Source organism: Anolis carolinensis, chromosome 5, assembly GCF_035594765.1.
Source record: "Anolis carolinensis isolate JA03-04 chromosome 5, rAnoCar3.1.pri, whole genome shotgun sequence".
Lineage (NCBI taxonomy): Eukaryota > Metazoa > Chordata > Lepidosauria > Squamata > Dactyloidae > Anolis > Anolis carolinensis.
Window position 1 is genome coordinate 204,217,920 of NC_085845.1, and position 18,610 is coordinate 204,236,529.

Below are 18,610 nucleotides of genomic sequence, written 5' to 3' on the forward strand. Positions count from 1 at the left end.
TCCTCGCCTCTCATTTGTTATTTCCTTCCTCGTCAGGAAATTTGGCCAATCAACGCGAACCGCGGGAGTTATCAGCCCGCCCACTTCAAAGCAGGGGCAAAACTTTCCGAAGCCCCGCCTATTCATTTCTGATTCGTTATTTCTCCTTCGGCAACGCCCTCACAGTGGGGTCCAGCCAATCAGCGTTATCCTTGGGCGTTCTGCGCGTTCCCTCTTCAAAGCAGGGCTAATACTTTCCAGAGTCTCCGTCCCCTCCAGCCAATCATTCGTCATTTTTACCTTGGCCCCGCCCTCCCCGCGAGTCTTAGCCAATCGCCGCGATTCTTGGGCGTTATCAATCCTCTCCCTTCAAAGCAGGGCCGAAGCTTTTTGGAGCCCCGCCCTCTCGTCGCTGATTTGTTCCTTCTCCTTAGGCCACGCCCTCCCGCGGGATTTGACCAATGGGCGCGCTCCAGGGAGTCATGAACCCGCCCCCGCGGCCTGAGGGGATTTTTTGGGACGGTGTTTGGAAGAGAAGGAAGCGCCATGGCGGGCGCGGAGGCTCAGCGTCTTCCCCGGCAGCTTTTTCTCGGAGGCCTTGCCGCCGCCTTCCTCGCTGCCTTCGCTTCGCTCTACCTCCAGGTCCCCGGTGAGCATTGCTTCATAGACATAATATGTATTGATATACTGTATATACTTTATAGCAGGCCTGGGCCAACCTAGGCCCTCCATGTGTTTTGGACTCCAACTCCCACCATTCCTCACAGCCTCAGGCCCTTTCCTTTTCCCCCTCAGCCGCTTAAGCTGAGGGGGAAAAGGAAAGGGCCTGAGGCTGTGAGGAATGCTGGGAGTTGGAGTCCAAAACACATGGAAGGCCCAAGTTGGCCCAGGCCTGCTATGGTAGATATGATGTACAGTATATGTATTACAAAAAAACAATAAATTGCTAAGTTTCATAGATTAAAAATTGCATAGATATTATAATGTAATACAATATAATAATAATACACTATTATAATTGTAAATTACATGTAATACTAATATTGCAGTATAGTGTTATAGTACAATATCTATATATATAAAAGAGTGATGGCATCACGGCAGCGGACAAAACAACAAAAGTAAACACCCCACAACCTCGAAAATTGACATCACAACCCCTCATCCATGCCTCTAGGTTGATACAACAAAAAGAAAAGAAAAATAAATTCCTAATTAGAGGGAGAGGAATAATTGTTTTTATCCAATTGCTGCCAGTTAGAAGGCTAAGCTCCGCCCACTTGGTCTCCTAGCAACCCACTCAGCCCAGTGTTAATAAAATAATGATAAAAAATAAATACAAATAATACAATTAAAAAATATGAAAAACACTAAAATAATTAATACAATAAAATACTATAACAAAATGACTAAAAATAATACAACAAAATAATAAAATATAATAAATAAAAAAGATAAGTGACAATAAAATTAATTTAAAAAAATACAAATAACGTCAAATAAAAATTCCACAACAAGTTTTAACCGATACCACCACCACTTTGCCACAGCAACGCGTGGCCGGGCACAGCTAGTAGTAATATATAATGCTTATAATGTGATATGCCAATAACAACATAATATATTGTATGTATATACAATTTGTAAGCTGCCCTGAATTCCCTTTGCGGTGAGAAGGGCGGGATATAAATGTTGCAATAAATAAATAAATAAATAAATAACATTTCTTATATAGATATATATACAGTAGAGTCTCACTTATCCAAGGCTCGCTTATCCAACATTCTGGATTACCCAACGCATTTTTGTAGTCAATGTTTTCAATACATCGTGATATTTTGGTGCTAAATTCGTAAATACAGTAATTGCGTATTGAACTACTTTTTCTGTCAAATTTGTTGTATAACATGATGTTTTGGCGCTTAATTTGCAAAATTATAACCTAATTTGATGTTTAATAGGCTTTTCCTTAATGCCTCCTTATTATCCAACATATTCGCTTATCCAACATTCTGCCTGCCTGTTTATGTTGGATAAGTGAGACTCTATATACATTTACAGTAGAGTCTCACTTATCCAACACTCGCTTATCCAACATTCTGGATTATCCAACGCATTTTTGTAGTCAATGTTTTCAATACATCGTGATATTTTAGTGCTAAATTCGTAAATACAGTAATTACTACATAGCATTACTGCCTGTTGAACTATTTTTTTCTGTCAAATTTGTTGTATAACATGATGTTTTGGTGCTTAATTTGCAAAATTCTAACCTAATTTGATGTTTAATAGGCTTTTCCTTAATGCCTCCTTATTATCCAACATATTCGCTTATCCAACATTCTGCCTGCCTGTTTATGTTGGATAAGTGAGACTCTACTGTATATACATTTATATGTTTTTATCTATGAAATTTAGTAATTTACTGTATTTTTATGCTCATGTTCAGGAGAGGCGGGTAATAAATAAAATACTGGATTTGCTGTGATTTTTCTGGGCTGTCTGGCCATGTTCCAGAAACATTCTCTCCTGATGTTTCACCCACATCTATGGCAGGCATCCTCCGAGGTCTTCACGTAAGGGGAAAACCTTTACCATATACAGTAGAGTCTGTTTATCTTCTGATAAGCAGGCAGGCAGAAGCTTGGATAAGCAGATATCTTGGATAATAAGGAGGGATTAAGGAAAAGCCTATTAAACATCAAATTAGGTTATGATTTTACAAATTAAGCACCAAGACATCATGTTCTACAACAAATTTTCCAGAAAAAGTAGTTCAATACACAGTAATGTTATGTTGTAATTACTGTATTTACGAATTTAGCACCAAAATATCATGGTATATTGAAAACATTGACTTCAGAAATGGCTTGGATAATCCAGAAGCTTGGATAAGTGAGGCTTGGATAAGTGAGGCTCTACTGTTTGTGTGTATATATATATGGTAAAGGTTTTCCCCTTACGTGAAGTCTAGTTGTGTCTGACTCTGGGGGTTGGTGCTCATCTCCATTTCTAAGCCAAAGAGCCGGCGTTGTCCATAGACACCCCCAAGGTAATGTGGCCGGCATGACTGCATGGAGCGCCGTTACCTTCTCGCCAGAGCGGTACCTATTGATTTACTCACATTTGCATGTTTTCAAACTGCTAGGTTGGCAGAAACTGGTGCTGACAGCAGGAGCTCACTCCACTCCCTGGATTCGAACCGCCGACCTTTCGGTCTGCAAATTCAGCAGCTCAGCGTTTTAATCAACTGTGCTACTGGGGGGGGGCTCCCCCAGGGTGGAAGAAAGAACTCTTGTCTGTTTGAGGCAAGTGTGAATATTGCATTGGCCACCTTGATTAGCATTGAATGACCTGGCAGCTTCAAAGCCCATAAACTGCCGGTCCCAATTAAAGGTGCAGGTGATGACCCTATACGGCTCTGGCCCTGCCTATCTTCATGATCGCATCTCCCCTTATGGACTGGCATGGGCTCTAAGATCTGCTGGGGAGGCCCTCCTCTCGCTCCCGTCACCATCACAAGCGTGGTTGGTGGGGACGAGGGAGAGGGCCTTCTCATTGGTGGCCCCCTGACTCTTGAACGCCCTCCCCAGAGAGATCAGGCAAGCCCCTACACTGTTTTCTTCCCGCAAGGACCTGAAAACCTGGTGGTTCCTGCAGGTTTTCGAGCAGGATTAAATGCCCAGGACCCCCTGGTTATCAAGTAGGACCTTGCTTTGCACCTTATCCACTACCTGGCCCTACAATATTCTGATGCACTAGTCCCAGCCTAACCCGTCATAGTCGGCCATGCCTACTCTGAAGCTCTGATCACTGGTATATTGAACCCGTTGATGGAGCATATTGAAACTGGGTTTTAACTTTTGTGGGTTGTTTTGAATTGTATGTTCTTGTTTTATTATGTTTATTATTTTTATTATGTTCATGTTGTTGTATGATCAATTGAATGTTTTGCTTTATGCCGGAAACCGCCCTGAGTCCTCCTGAGGAGATAGGGCAGTATATGAGTAAAATGTATTATTTTATTGTATGACACAGCAAACAAGATAGACATGCTAGATTTCGTATCACAAAATCACAAGTCGAACACTTCCCAAGCGTGTAGGACTGTGTGATGTATTTTCGGATGATGCGTGCAGATCCCAGTAGGGTGGCCTTTTGCAGTTATTAAAAACTAAATAGTTAATAAATAGTTAATAAACATTCTTCTTCTTATTATTATTATGTCTGGCTGCTTCCTTCCTGGTGGAATCCTTTGTTGGGAGGTGTTCACTGGCCCTGATTCTTTCATGTCTGAAAGAATTGTTCTGAAAGAACAAGAGTTCTTTCTTCCACCCTGGACATTATTACACAGATATATAAACCCCACTTGCATAGTTTCCAATATTCCTCACAACCACTCAGGATGCCTACCATAGATGTGGGTGAAACGTCAGGAGAGAATATTTTTGGAACATGGCCACACAGCCCAAAAGACATACAACAACCCAACAAAATATATTATTTATTGATGCTATTCATCTTGTTTATCTAAACTTAATTTTACATTTACATGTTATTATTTTCAACCATTTACTTTATTATTTTAAAGTTGTGATTTATTATAACTCTAAATTATAAATTTCCATTTATTATTGCTATGAGTGGATATTAAATTTAATGTTATTAGTGTTAGTGTTTTATTTTTATATATGTATTTTATGGTCCCTACATATTTTACCTACTTTATAATTTTAAATTATTAGTAAGTTAATTCCAGCCAAATATTTTTTTGTTTATTTAAGCTGGAGTTACACTTCAAAAATATACATGTTCCAAACTAATTTAACTTAAGAACAAACCTACAGAACCTCTCTTGGCTTAACTTGGAGACTGCCTGTATACTATTATCTATACAGTCTCATGGCATTGAGGTTTAAAAAACACATTTCTCCAAAAAGCAGAAGTAGACTTCCGGCCATGTCCCCGTCTCCTCCGCAATTGTTTTTTTTCTTCATCTTTTAGAAGGATCATTTTAGGAAGTGCTTGCAATCCCCCAGAATCATCCTCCAAAACATTCTCTCATTCATATATATATATATATATATATATATATATATATATACACATACACACACACACACACACACACACACACACACACACACACACACATATATACATACATATCTATTATATATATATCTTTGGATTGCATAGGGAAGGGTGAACATCCCTGTGGTGATTCCTTTGCTGTTTGTGTTCCTGTTCAGAACATTTCACCTCCTTTTCTGTTCCTGGGAGAAATGGATCTTTGAAAATGTGGCTTGTTGTGGCAACAAGGATTGGTAATAAACCTTCAGTGGAGGGACCCTTTCCCTATGATAATAACACTTCTATGAATGGATTTCCCTTTTGAGGGGGTGATTTCTCTCACTGCCTGTTGCCTTGGGCCCGTTCTCAACTAGAAATTGTTTGTAAGGTGGATGTTTGTAACTCAGGAACTGCACACACATATTTAGATAATGTATCTTCTGTGTTGCTTTCAAGTGGTAACAAATGCATCACTTAACTGAATCTACTAATAAAAAAGTTAGACATCATTACATAAATTACCACATCAAACAATAATACTCAAGTGGTAGCAAAGGTAGTTCACAACATCATTCAAAGCTACTAATAAAAAGATGTATGAAACATTATATAAATTACCATATCAAGACATTAATACTGAAGTGGTACTAAAGATAGCTCGCAACATAATTCCAAGCTGCTTATGAAAAGGTTAGAAAACCATTATAGCAATTACCATGTCAAGACATTAATGCTTGTGCAACAAAGGTGGTTCGCAACATGATTCAAAACTACTGATAGAAATGTTGCAAAACTATTTTATAAATTATATCAAAACATTAATACTTTCATGTTTAGATAATGGGGTGGGCTGTATTCTAGGGCTTGAAGGGAACCCCAAAACAGGGTTGCATTGAGGATGATTATTACAGTAGAATCTCACTTATCCAATGTTCTGTATTATCCAACACAATTTGCCTTTTGATAGTGTTTTTGTAGTCAATTTTGGTGCTAAATTCGTAAATACAGCGATTACTACGTAACGTTACTGTGTATTGAACTGCTTTTTCTGTTGATTTGTTGTAAAACATGTTTTGGTGCTTAATTTGTAAAATAATGTAATTTGTTGTTTAATAGGCTTTTCCTGAACCCCTCCTTATTATCTAACATTTTTGCTTATCCAATGTTCTGCCAGCCCGTTTATGTTGGATAAGTGAGACTACTGTATTTCATTTTTGTCCCTCCTTTCTCAAGGTAGCTAACCATAACTATGATGCCATGCAAATTAAAACAATGCAAAGACATTTAAATGAGTATACAAATAAAAAAAAGAAACCAAAATTCATTAATTCAAAAGTATAGTAGGTAGGCCCTAGAACCCTCCTTCCAGACAGCATAGAGGGCATTTATATTCATTGTCTTGCAAGCTGCCTTCTTGGGTGAGTCATAAACATTTCAATAATTGAATGAATGAATGGTCCAATATAAAAGAAGGATGTTTTTTTTTCCTCCCCGTGCTCTGTGCTGCAGTTAAGTCGGAAGATGTTTCTCATTCCGAAGTGTTGGCACCGATTAACATTTTGGCATGCGGTCCCTTGGTTGAATGCCCAAACCAAGGCTCAACTATTCCCTCCTTTGCCAGCTTTTGATTTTGAGAACAGAGTGGCTAAGATCAAAATTTGCAGAAGTCAAAATTGTTGCCCCATGATTTGGAGTATATGGGATCCTATAGACATATAAATAAACATAATTGAACCAGGACAGTTCAACTGGAGTCAACCTGCATTCCTTCTACAGTGTTGATAGATCCCATGTGTGGCCTTTGGCCTCTCCAGACTTCCTTACTGTAATTACATTATGTATGAATGATATTATGTACATATTTGCATCTACTAATATTCAAAAATAAATCCAAACCTCTTCTAGTCTCAAGCATTTTGGAGAGAAGAATAGAATCCTAGAGTTAGAAGAGACCCCAACTCTTTTGGGACACAGTCCAAGCCTTCTCCACAGGTTCTGAGGGTTCCAAACACTCTTTGGCAGAAAAAACTGGAGACCTTGTAAAACTATAGCTCCCATTATTCCATAGCATAAAGTGGCATTAAACTGCGTTATTTCTACAATGTAGACGCACTCCCCCTCCATGGCCTTCAATGGCCAACCATTATCCCATTATGTGAAACAATATATTAAAAAGGAGTCCCCAAATGCTGGAGGGTCTGAGGCATCTGAAGTAGCACAAAACCAATAATTTTGGGATTTTTTGATTTTCAAATGTTTTTGAGCTGTGATTGGTTCAGTCTGTGGGTACGGAGGGTGGACTGTACATTCTGTTGCTTGTTTATAACCTTCCAAAGGCACAGAGGATTTGTCTGAGCTGCAGTGTACCAGACTGAATGTTACGTGTGAGAAATGCTGCTTTTGTACAGAGCTGTGGCTTGTGTTTGTGGACGGTGCCTGTGTTGAACGAACACCCCGTCTTCAATTATAAATGTGGGAAAAGAGCTTTTGTACAGATGAGTCATCCATATATACAAATAGATTACCTTCAACACAACTGCCTTGAATGTTATGTGTGAAAAACTTTGCCAGAGATGAACAGTGTGCGTATTAACAGTAGGGCATGTATACACTGTAGAGTTAATGCAGTTTGGCATCACATTAACTACCGTGGGCCAATGCTAGGAAATCCTGGGGGTTGTAATTTTACAAGGTCTTTACTAATTTGGTTGCAAATGTACATGGATTGTACCTGTGTCTTATGGAAGATACTTCCTTTGTATTGCCTTCTGTTTTATCAAATATTGATGGCAGAAAACAAGCTGTTAGGTTTCCAGGCCTTTGCCCATTCTAGTTACCTTTCTCTGGACACCTTCCATCTCATCCATCTCCTTGATTTGCTTTGCCCAGAACTGGACACAGGGTTATTATTCCAAGTAAGGTCTGGCCAATGTAGAAAAGAGTGAGACTATGACTTTCCTCAGTTCCGACATGATTTTCATCTTGATGCAGCCTAGAATCGCATTGCCTTTTTAAGCTCCTCCATCACACTGTTAACCAATGTTCAGCTTGTGATCTGCTAAGACTCCAGTGTTTCCAAGCCAATGTCACCCAACTTATATCTAGACATTTCATTTTTTATTGCTTAAGTGTGGTATCAATATTTGCTTTTATGGATTTAATCTGAATTGTTTTTAATACTAATGATGTTTAATGATGCTTCTTGGCAGGGGGTTGGACTGGATGGCCCGTGAGGTCTCTTCCAACTCTACTATTCTATGATTCTAATACTGTTTTACTTTTGTATATCTGTATATTTTAAATTGTATAGTAATGCTTTTAATGTTAGCTGCTTTGAGTCTCCTTATGGAGAGCAAAAATGGGATATAAACAAATATAATAATAATAATAATAATAATAATAATAATAATAATAATAATAATAATGCAGTACATTTCTCCCTGTTGAAATCCATTTTGTTCGACTTGGCCCAGCTCTGTACTTTGCTAAGGTCTTTTTGGATCTTGATCTTCTCCTCGAAGACGTCATCTATCTCTCCCAATTGGGTCCCATTTGCACATTTGATAACCATGCCTTCTATTCCAAGGTCATGCACGTATCACTTTTCCAACTAAGACATTTTTCCATGACTCCTTTCTGCTCAAGAAAGTTTTGTATGATCCCAGGTATATAAGTATGTAAAATCGGTATAAAAATCGAGCATTTACTGGTAATAAACCAGTGTTTCCAAGGCTTGCTAAAACAGGATGGATTTCCTATTTGTGGAGTACATCTAAAGCATTTTCTGCAGAGTCCAGTGCAAATGCTACAGTTCGTTGCTTTCAGATTTGAGTAAATGGGTGATGTTTAGACACAGTTTATGGTTGTCCAATTTTTCATGCCACCAATACTGAATTAAAGAGTTAAGAAGCTGTGCTGTACATGATGAGGTGGAAACAAAACCCAAATCAAAATGGGTTTCATAGTTACTTTGAATGTTGATGCCCAGACTTGGATACAGTCATATTCCAGATGAGAACTAACCAGCACAGAATCCAGTGCGATTATGACTTCCTTCCATCTCCAGGCATGGGCAAGCTTTGGCCCTCCAGGTGTTTTGGACTTCAACGCCCACAATTCCTAACAGCCTACCGGCTGTTAGGAATTGTGGGCGTTGAAGTCCAAAACACCTGGAGGACCGAAGTTTGCCCATGCCTGGGCTAGACATTATCCTCCTATTGATGAAGCCAGGCTATCCACTCTCACCACCTTGTCTCTCTTCTCTTTTCCAGGCCTGTATGGCAAAGATGGGATCCTTCCTGCCCGGAAGATGCTCCGCTTCACCGGCAAGAGCTTTTGGGATCAGGTGCGGGATGCGCCTACCCTCCTGTGGTTGGGACCTCATGTGGGGCTGGACGTGGAGCAAGGCATGGAGCTGCTCTGTCTCCTGGGGACCCTCCTCTCCTTCGGGGCCCTGATCCTGGAGCCCCTGCGTGACAGCCTGGTCTTCCTGGTCCTCTGGGCCCTCTACTTCTCCCTCTACCAGGTATGAGCTGTGTTGCATGCGAGAGTCTGTTACAGGCCCCTTCTCTAGAAGTTTTTAAGAAGAGGCTTCATGTCCATCTGTCAGGAGAGCTTAGATCGGGCATGGGACAATCTTTGGCCCGCCAGGTGTTTTGGACTTCAACTCCCACAATTCCTAACAACCCATACACAAGCAGTTGCAAGCACTACCAGTGCACCCATGGATTTGTAGCCTTGAGCCATGGCAGTTAAAGTGGTATCAAACTGCATTAATTGTCTAGTAAAGGCGCAGCCTTAGTCAGTGTCTGATTAGTAATGTTGATAAATTAATGTTGGTGAATCTGTTGCAAAGATAGGCATACATACAAATACAGATGGGTGGGCTTGCTTTGGAAGGGCCCACCTGCCCAATTTTCACCTTCCAAGGTGGATTTGAATTCCCCCCAAAAAGCAAAAATTACCTTGCTTGCATCCAGTGCAGTTGTGTTAGGCTGAAGTTAAAAGAATATACAGCAACTATGGAATCTGTATCTGTGGTTCCACTTACACACACCTGTTGAAAATGGTTTCCTTAGGAATTTGCAAGATCCTCCAGGTGGTTCTATGGTAAGTGTCTCCTGGAAATTGTATTTTACTATTTTTAAAGTGTTAAAACAAATTCTTTTTTAGTTTTTATTGAATGCAGCCCTGCAGTCTTTGCCCATAGAACAGGCCGTAAGTATTGTAATAAATACGTTCAGGTTATGGTGAAAGATCAGCATTGACCTTAACACAGATCTGAATTTGAACTCTGTTCTGATCATTCAAAAATGCCCCCAAACCTGTACTTTTTAGTACTGAAATTTGTTTTTGCAAACTGCTGCAAAACCTTTATGCAGAAGATTGGTTTTTGTTTAAAGTTACAGAGGGGGAAAAAGGAGAATACAAAAGGTTGTCCCTCTTTGGAGTAAAGTTATTAGCCTTCTGCCTGCCCTTGATTCCCTTTCCTTGCCTTTTAAGGCCAGGGCAGAGTTAAAAGGATTTCTCAGGCCTGCCTTGCCGAATTCCATCCACTAAACAAAACAGTCATCTCTCTTTGGGGGATTCTTTTTCCATAGACAGACCAGTGCTTCTCTGACTGCCTCTGCCGAATATTGATTATTTCCTCTCTCTTTTTGAACACGCTCCAGTTCATGGCAGTGAATGAGAGAACCTTCGACAAGGGCTTTTGGGGGCAGGATGCCCAGAAATTTGCATAGGGTTCCTCTTTTAAGGTTATTTTAAAGCCACCCTGAGATCTTTTTGTTTTATTTTGTTTTGTTAGAGTTGCGCAGCTGTTTTATATTTTACTTTCAGATTTGCATTACTTGTTCTTTCCCTTGTGTGATTGTGTACATACACTTGGAAGGCCATCATACTCAGCCACAAGGGATAGCCTATGATGATGACAATACAACACCCCTGGCTTCGTTATTAATGTGTTTAAAGTTATGGCTTCCTGGGTGGGCATAGCACTGCCCTCCCAATCTTGCTTGCCCTAGTGCCATCCTAAATTGAGGAGGGGTGGGAATTTTGGTCCACTCACACCTGGAAATTTAAACAAGTATAGACTCAGATGTCCACCCCCAGTGTCCCCTCTTGTCCTGTCACTTGCTGATGAAATACAATCTGGATCAAGACTGAACAGATCCCTGGGGCTTGGAGCAGAGCCCATAGCAATCCAGCTGGCTCCTGGCCCAGGCAGTGTCTTAATGAAGTGTTGCGGGAAGGCAGGAAAGCAAAAGTGCTGTCATGCGCTCTCCTTGAAGAGTGTTCGGAAGCTGTGGTTTGTGCAAAATGCGACAGGAAGACTGGTGTCAGGTGTGCATTTTAGAAACCCAAGAGTTGCATTGTTTGCTTCCAAGCTCAATTCAAGGCGCTTGTCTTGATCTCCAAAGTCCTAAATGACTTCTGGCCAGGATATCAGGAAGAAATATGTTTCATTTAATCATAGGATTAAAAGGGACCCCAAAGGCCACACAATTCAACTCCCTTCTGCCAAGCAGGATGGGACAATCGAAGCCGTCCTGACAGATGACCATCCAACTTAAAAATCTCCAGAGAAGGAGGCTCTACCAGATTCAAAGGCACAATGAATTAATCATAAGATTGGAAAATACTAGATTCATAAGGCTTGCGTTATATTAAAACGGGTGAACTAATGGCTATCTTAAACACAATTTGTTTTATGGAAATCCCCTTTTAATATGCTTTATTCTTTTCTCCCATTGTAGGTGGGGCAGGTATTCCTGTATTTCCAGTGGTAAGTAACCTTCGGCTCTTCCAAGCTTTCCATTCATTTCTGACTTAGGCTTCTGGGACTTTCTGCCCTGTGACTCAAAATAAATTTGGCTTGCTTTGTGGAATACATGCATAATAATAATGATAATGATAATATAACAACAAAACAACAACAGTAATAGTAATAACGGTTTATTTTTTACCTGCCTCTCCTCAAGGCAGAATACAAGATTGTTAAAATAAATAGATTTAAAACATGAAACCATTAAAAAAACATGTATCAAAAGGTATGGCGTGTGTCTACACTGTAGAATTAATGGAGTTTGACACTCCTTTACTTTCCCTGCCTCTATGAGGTGGAATCCTGGGAGTTGTAGTTTGGCAAGGTCTTCATCCTTCTCTACCAAAGAATGCTGGTGTTTAACCAAACTACAACTCTATGGTTCCATGGCCGCTAAAGCGGTGTCAGAATGCATTCCTTCAGTGTAGATGCATTCACTATCAACATGCATAGATAAAACTACAGTATTAAAAATACATACCGTATATACTTGAGTATAAGCTGAGTTTTCAGCCCCTTTTTAGGTCTTAATAAGCCCCCCTCGGCTTATACTCAAGTGAGGCTCCTGGCCAGCTTATAGTTGGGTCGGCTTATACGAGTATATAAGTAATCGGAGTTGGACAGTCTTATCTTATTAAGGTCTTACTATTTTCTTAAATGAGTTTTATGTAAATATTCAAAAACATTTAACCTATTGATACATCAATTAATGTAATTATATTGGTATCTATTGTTATTTTTGACATTTAACAGAAGCTGCTGCATTTCTCACCCTTGTCTTATGCTCGAGTCAATAAGTTTTCCCAATTGTTATGGTAAAATTAGGTGCCTCGCCTTATATTCGGGTCGGCTTATACTCGAGTCTATACGGTATATTAAAAAGCATAGACATAATATTAATTCACATTAAAATAATTCATAGCAATGCAATACCAAGGTATAACTCAAGTTTAAATTAATAGGCTTGTCAGAATAGAAAGCTCTTTAATTAAATCCGATGTGAAGATGGACAAGAATAATTTCAGAAATTGTAATTTCATCGATGTTCTTTCCAACGATAATAGTTCCAACAATAACAGTATGTAACAAGATTATTGTTCTTGGGTTATAAATGTAATTTCCTAATTGTATCATGAAAACATGGGAAAAGTGTATTAGACTGCAAAATCTTTGTTTCTGCGGGAGGGACATCCTGCAGCAGCAGATTTCGCACTAATTTTTCAATGACTGTCCCATCATACAATCTCAACCAATTCAATCTAGTTTGTGGGAGCCACAAAAACAAAGTTTAACAACAATTTACAAAGTAAGTACTGCACAATTAAACAGGAAATAACACTTTCAAACTAGGAACAGAGCGTTTTTCAAGTTTTGTTACATAGAGTAAAGAGTGCTAACAGTAGCAATAGTTCAAAAAGTAGTAATATAGTTCCATTGGGAATAGTTCCAGCAGGAGTAACAAGGGTAGTATTATAGTTCCAATAGTAGTAGTATAATTCCAACTGCAGCAACACCAATCCAATGATAATACGAGGGTTGAATGAAAAGTAATGCCTCCACCTTCGTAACTCCTCAGCAGATGGCAGTCCTGATCTGCGGTAGGTCCTGGCTTGTTCAGTAGACTCTCCTCTACAGTTCCGTTTGGCAGGAAGCCTTAGCATTGAATGGTTGTGTTGTTCAAGTGCGAAGTATGGAACCCTGCGTAGATGGTTGGTCCATGTGACTTAAGCAACATGCAGTCACTGAATTCTTGACAGCAGAAGGTGTCATCCCAAAGGAGATTCATCAGATAATACAGCTGTTTATGGGATTGTGCGGATGTTAGTACTGTGTGTCGTTTGGACGAGTAAGGTGCACGATGGGTTCCCGATAATGAAAGAAGATCTGTGGGGACATCATTATGCTTCTGATGAAGATGTTGAGAGAACTGTGAAATGCTGGTTGCGGAAGCAGTGTCGACTTCTTCTGTGACGGCTTCAGAAAACTTGTTCATTGTTGGCAGAAATGTATCCAATTGTCTGGTGATTATTTTGAAAAGTGAATAGTGGTAGTTGAAGAGCACCTTATAAGGATTATTTCTGAGTTTGATTTATTAAAATATTCCCATCCAAATCCAAGTAATGAAGGCGGAGGCATTCCTTTTTATTCAACCTCGTACTTCCAACAACAATTGCTTCAACAATAGTAGCAGTTCAAACGATAACAGTTCCCATGATAATATTCCAACAGTGGTTGTTCCAATGGTAGTTATAGGTCCAGCAATGACGTTCCTATACTAATATTACAATTCCAACGGTAGTCATGGTGTACTGATGATAGTAATGGGCTCAGGCTGTGGCGCAGGCTGAAGAGCAGCTGCAATGAATCACTCTGACCAGGAGGTCATGAGTTCGAGGCCCGCTCGGAGCCTATGTTTGTCTTGTCTTTGTTCTATGTTAAAAGGCATTGAATGTTTGCCTATATGTGTAATGTGATCCGCTCTGAGTCCCTTCAGGGTGAGAAGGGCTGAATACAAATGCTATAAATAAATAAATAATGGCGATAAGTAGAAGTAGACCACAGGGCGTGTTTTGACCCCGTTCCCTTTTGTCCTTCCAGGGACAGCCTTCTTCTGGAGGTGGGCTTCCTGGGGGTGCTGGTGGCCCCGCTGCACCTGCTCAAGTGGCGTTCCACGGCCTGGAGACCTCACGATGGAGTGACCTTTTGGCTGCTCCGCTGGCTGCTCTTTCGCCTCATGTTTGCCTCTGGAGTGGTCAAGCTGACCAGCCGCTGCCCCACCTGGTGGGGCCTCACAGGTGAGTCCTCCTGGCAAGTCAATCTGGCATAATATTGGCTTCAAATGAGAGGAATGGGGCTCCAGGCATGGCTGGACTGCAGCTCTCAGCAGACAGGGAAACAGAGCTTTGCAGGTGCAGAATTGTGAGCTATGGTATAGGACACTGATTCTCAGACTCTTGTTCTCCAGGTGTTTTGGGATGTATGGTTTTGGATAACACTATGTAACAAGTTTTTTGTTCCTGGGTTATAAATGTCATTTCCTAATTGATTCTATCATAAAAACATGAGAAAAGTTTATTAAACTGTGAAATCTTTGTTTCTGCAGGAGGAGCATCTTACTATAGCACATTTTGTCCTAGTTTTCAGTGAATATCTCATCATAGAGTCTGAACTAATTCTATATAGTTTGTGGCAGCCACAAAAATGAAGTCTCTGCTTTCAAAGTGAAGACCACACAATTAAACAGGAAATAACACTTTCAAACCAGGAACAGGAAGGAAAATTATGTTACATAGTGTAATATATCATTGGCTTAAAACAAGAGGTTGTGGCCTCATGATGCTCCCATCAGTCAGGGTGAGTCTCTTTTGCAAGGATAGGTTTGCAGGTGCAGAATCATGAGTTATGAATTCGATAGTCTGCTTCTGTTGTTGTTTATACGTTGCTTTCCTCTCAAAAACAAGACTCAAAGCAGCTATCATTGGTTTATAACAAGAGGATGGGGCTCAAGATGCTACTGGGCTGCAACTCCCAGCAGCCAAGTTGCACCAGATCAGACAGCCATTTCTTCTACTTGCAGGGACTTTCAGATGTGGTTGGAATGCAATTCCCATAACATTCAACTCACTTCCCATTTGTTTTGAGGCTTTTTCATTTGTATTTCTGTGAAGTGTTTGCTTTGAGTCCTAGTTCTAGGTGAAGAGAGGGGTCCAAATTAATGCAGTAGTAGTAGTAGTAGTAGTAATTTATTTCCTATCTGCCTCTCCTCATGGCTCGAGATGGGCCACAGAACAATTAAAACACACAAACATTGTAAAAATACCACAGATACGCTTATTAAAATTTATTTCTATAAAATACAGTAGAGTTTCACTTATGCAACATAAACGGGCCAGCAGAACATTGGATAAGCGAATATGTTGGATAATAAGGAGGGATTTAGTATAAGCCTATTAAACATCAAATTAAGTTATGATTTTACAAATTAAGCACCAAAACATCATGTTAGACAACAAATTTGGCAGAAAAAGTAGTTCAATACACAGTAATTCTATGTAGAAATTACTGTATTTATGAATTTAGCACCAAAATATCACGATATATTGAAAACATTGACTACAAAAATGCATTGGATGATCCAGAACGTTGGATAAGCGAGTGTTGGATAAGTGAAACTACTGTACACATTAAAATACACAAAGTAGAGATTAAACAAAGGAGAACTATTTAAAATTCATGTTTAAAACTTGGGTAAGCCTGCTGGAAGAGATCTTTAGATGTTTTTTTTTTTAATTCTGACAGCTCATTTAGCTGTCAGAGTTCTTGTTATTTCTTCTGCTACTACTATTAATGTGGAGACTTGGAGTGGTCTGCATTAGCTTCAAGGGAAGGAGAACTCCCCCTGATGGTGCAGAGCTGCCCATTACATTTTAGAAGGGTGATATACTACCGTATTTGGTTGCAGAGCCTGCTGTGTGATGCTTGGATATATACTGGGGTGCTGTACCATTTTCTGCAACTTTTCTCTTGTTATTCCACCCAGCTTTGACCTACCACTATGAGACCCAGTGCATCCCTACTCCAGCCGCCTGGTTCTTCCACCAGCTCCCTGTCTGGTTCCAGAAGTTCAGTGTGGTGGCCACTTACGTGATCGAGATTGCCATTCCGCCCCTCTTCTTTGTGCCACTTCGCCGCCTGCGCCTCTTTGCCTTCTACAGCCAGGTATTTTCCCCACGTTTCTCTTGCAGATCAAGCTACAGGACCATAAGAAACCATACTGTGTGCCCCTCTTCTCCCACAGACCACTGCATTTCCAGTTAGCAGTTTAATAGTTAGCTGTAATCTGTGTTTAAGAGATGTTTTATTTGAGGGTTTTGTTCTTCATTGTTGCTTTGGGATTCCTGGTGGGCAAAAAAGCATTAACTGAATGCAGAACCTAAAGGGACTGGACCCTATCCTGTCTTGGAAGTTCAATAAGGTCAGTCCTGGTTTGGACTTGGATGGGAGACTGCTATTAAATACTGGGTGCTGGAGGCTGTATTTCAGAGGAAGAAAATGGGAAACACTTGGAGTCTCTCACTTCCAAGAAAACCCTTTGATATTCATAGGGTTGCTATAGGCTGGCAGGTGACTTGAAGGCATGCACACAATGTTTGTTTGTTTTTGTTTTTTTAAAATTGCATATTCATATTTGAATGCATTGGCTCTGTTTTAATTGCACGGTGTCCTATTAACTATTAGCTGCCTTGGGTTTCCCTATAATAGGAGAAAGGCAGGGTAAAAATAAAGCAAATAAATAAATAGGGTCGCTTCCTGAAGGCTATCTAGTCCAAGCCCGTGCACAAAAGCATCCGCTATGAAACGAGAAAAGAAAGGGGAAATTTGTGTGCTACCATATGTGCTGTGATCCTGTGGCATCCAGGTATTGACATGTGACATAATGTTGCTCTATGGTTCCAGATATTCCTACAAGTCCTGATCACCCTCACAGGGAACTACAACTTCTTCAACTTCTTGACCGTCGTGCTGTGCTTCTCCCTACTGGACGATGAACACTTGGGGTTCTGGCTGGGCCATGGACGGAAGAAGGCGGCCAGCAGTGAGTGACCAGAGGGTCCAGGAAGCTCCCTAGGGCCAGGCTGGGTTGGGAGATGGGTGGGAGGCCACCAGAGAACGAAACCCCTCGAGGGCATCCAATCCAACCCCTTTCTGCCAGGCTGGAAGACACAGTCAAAATTCTCCCAACAAACAGCCATCCAGCCCAGTTCGAATTCCTCTAGAGAGGGAGACTCCATTGGACTCCCAGGTAGTCTGTACTTCATTAGGGTTGGGAGAGACCCCCAAAGGGCATCTAGTCCACCCCCTTAGCCAGGCAGGAACGCACAATCAAAGCACCCCAGATGACCATCTAGCCTTTGTTTAATACTTGTAGAAATGGAGTACTGTTGCTGTGCAAGTATAGATACTGTTATAATTTTTATAATTTGCTCAGTTTGTTGATTGAGTTGTAGTAATTATCATGAAAATGGATAAAGTGACAATCTGCTGACAATGATGTTTGCGATAAATCCAAAGGCACAAGAATCGACTAATACATAAGAGTAAAGGGGGCATTTCCAAACCCTGTTTATACAGTAAAAGCTATATGAAACTTATATATGCATTAAGTTAAGTTATATACTGTATATACTTGAGTATAAGCCTAGTTTTTCAGCCCTTTTTTAGGGCTGAAAAAACTCCCCTCAGCTTATACTCGAGTGAGGATCCTGACTGATTTATGTTCGGGTCGGCTTATACTCAAGTATATGGGTAATCAGACTTAGTCTTATCTTATTAAAGTCTTATTATTATCATAAATTACAATTTTATGTAAACATTCAAAAACATTTAACCTATTGATGCCTCAAATAATGTAATTTTATTGGTATCTATATTTATTTTTATTTTTGAAATTTGCCAGTAGCTGCTACATTTCCCACCCTCGTCTTATACTCGAGTCAATAGGTTTTCCCAGTTTTGTGATAAAATTAGGTACCTCAGCTTATATTCAGATCAGCTTATACTCGAGTATATACGGTATATTGTATGAAACCCTTGTAAGGGGATGGTTTAACCTCCAGTGTGCTGTGAAACTGATTTAATGTGTTGCAAAATGGAGGCATGAGTAAACATGGGCCCTCCATGTGTTTTGGACTTTAACTCCCACAATTCCTAACAGCCGGTAGTCCAAAACACCTG

At 40.2% G+C, this 18,610-nt stretch overlaps 1 protein-coding gene across 1 annotated transcript in view; it reads left to right on the forward strand.

Annotated features, from left to right (window-relative positions):
- The first annotated feature begins 471 nt into the window (after nucleotides 1–471).
- lmf2 (lipase maturation factor 2) overlaps nucleotides 472–18,610 on the forward strand; it is a 32,631-nt gene continuing 14,492 nt past the window's right edge. Inside the window, exons 1-6 of the mRNA XM_062983440.1 lie at nucleotides 472–628; nucleotides 9,324–9,577; nucleotides 11,808–11,836; nucleotides 14,474–14,670; nucleotides 16,416–16,594; nucleotides 17,333–17,471. Coding sequence (XP_062839510.1) covers nucleotides 526–628; nucleotides 9,324–9,577; nucleotides 11,808–11,836; nucleotides 14,474–14,670; nucleotides 16,416–16,594; nucleotides 17,333–17,471 — 901 coding nt within the window. The 5' untranslated portion in view covers nucleotides 472–525. The remainder of the gene's footprint in view (nucleotides 629–9,323; nucleotides 9,578–11,807; nucleotides 11,837–14,473; nucleotides 14,671–16,415; nucleotides 16,595–17,332; nucleotides 17,472–18,610) is intronic.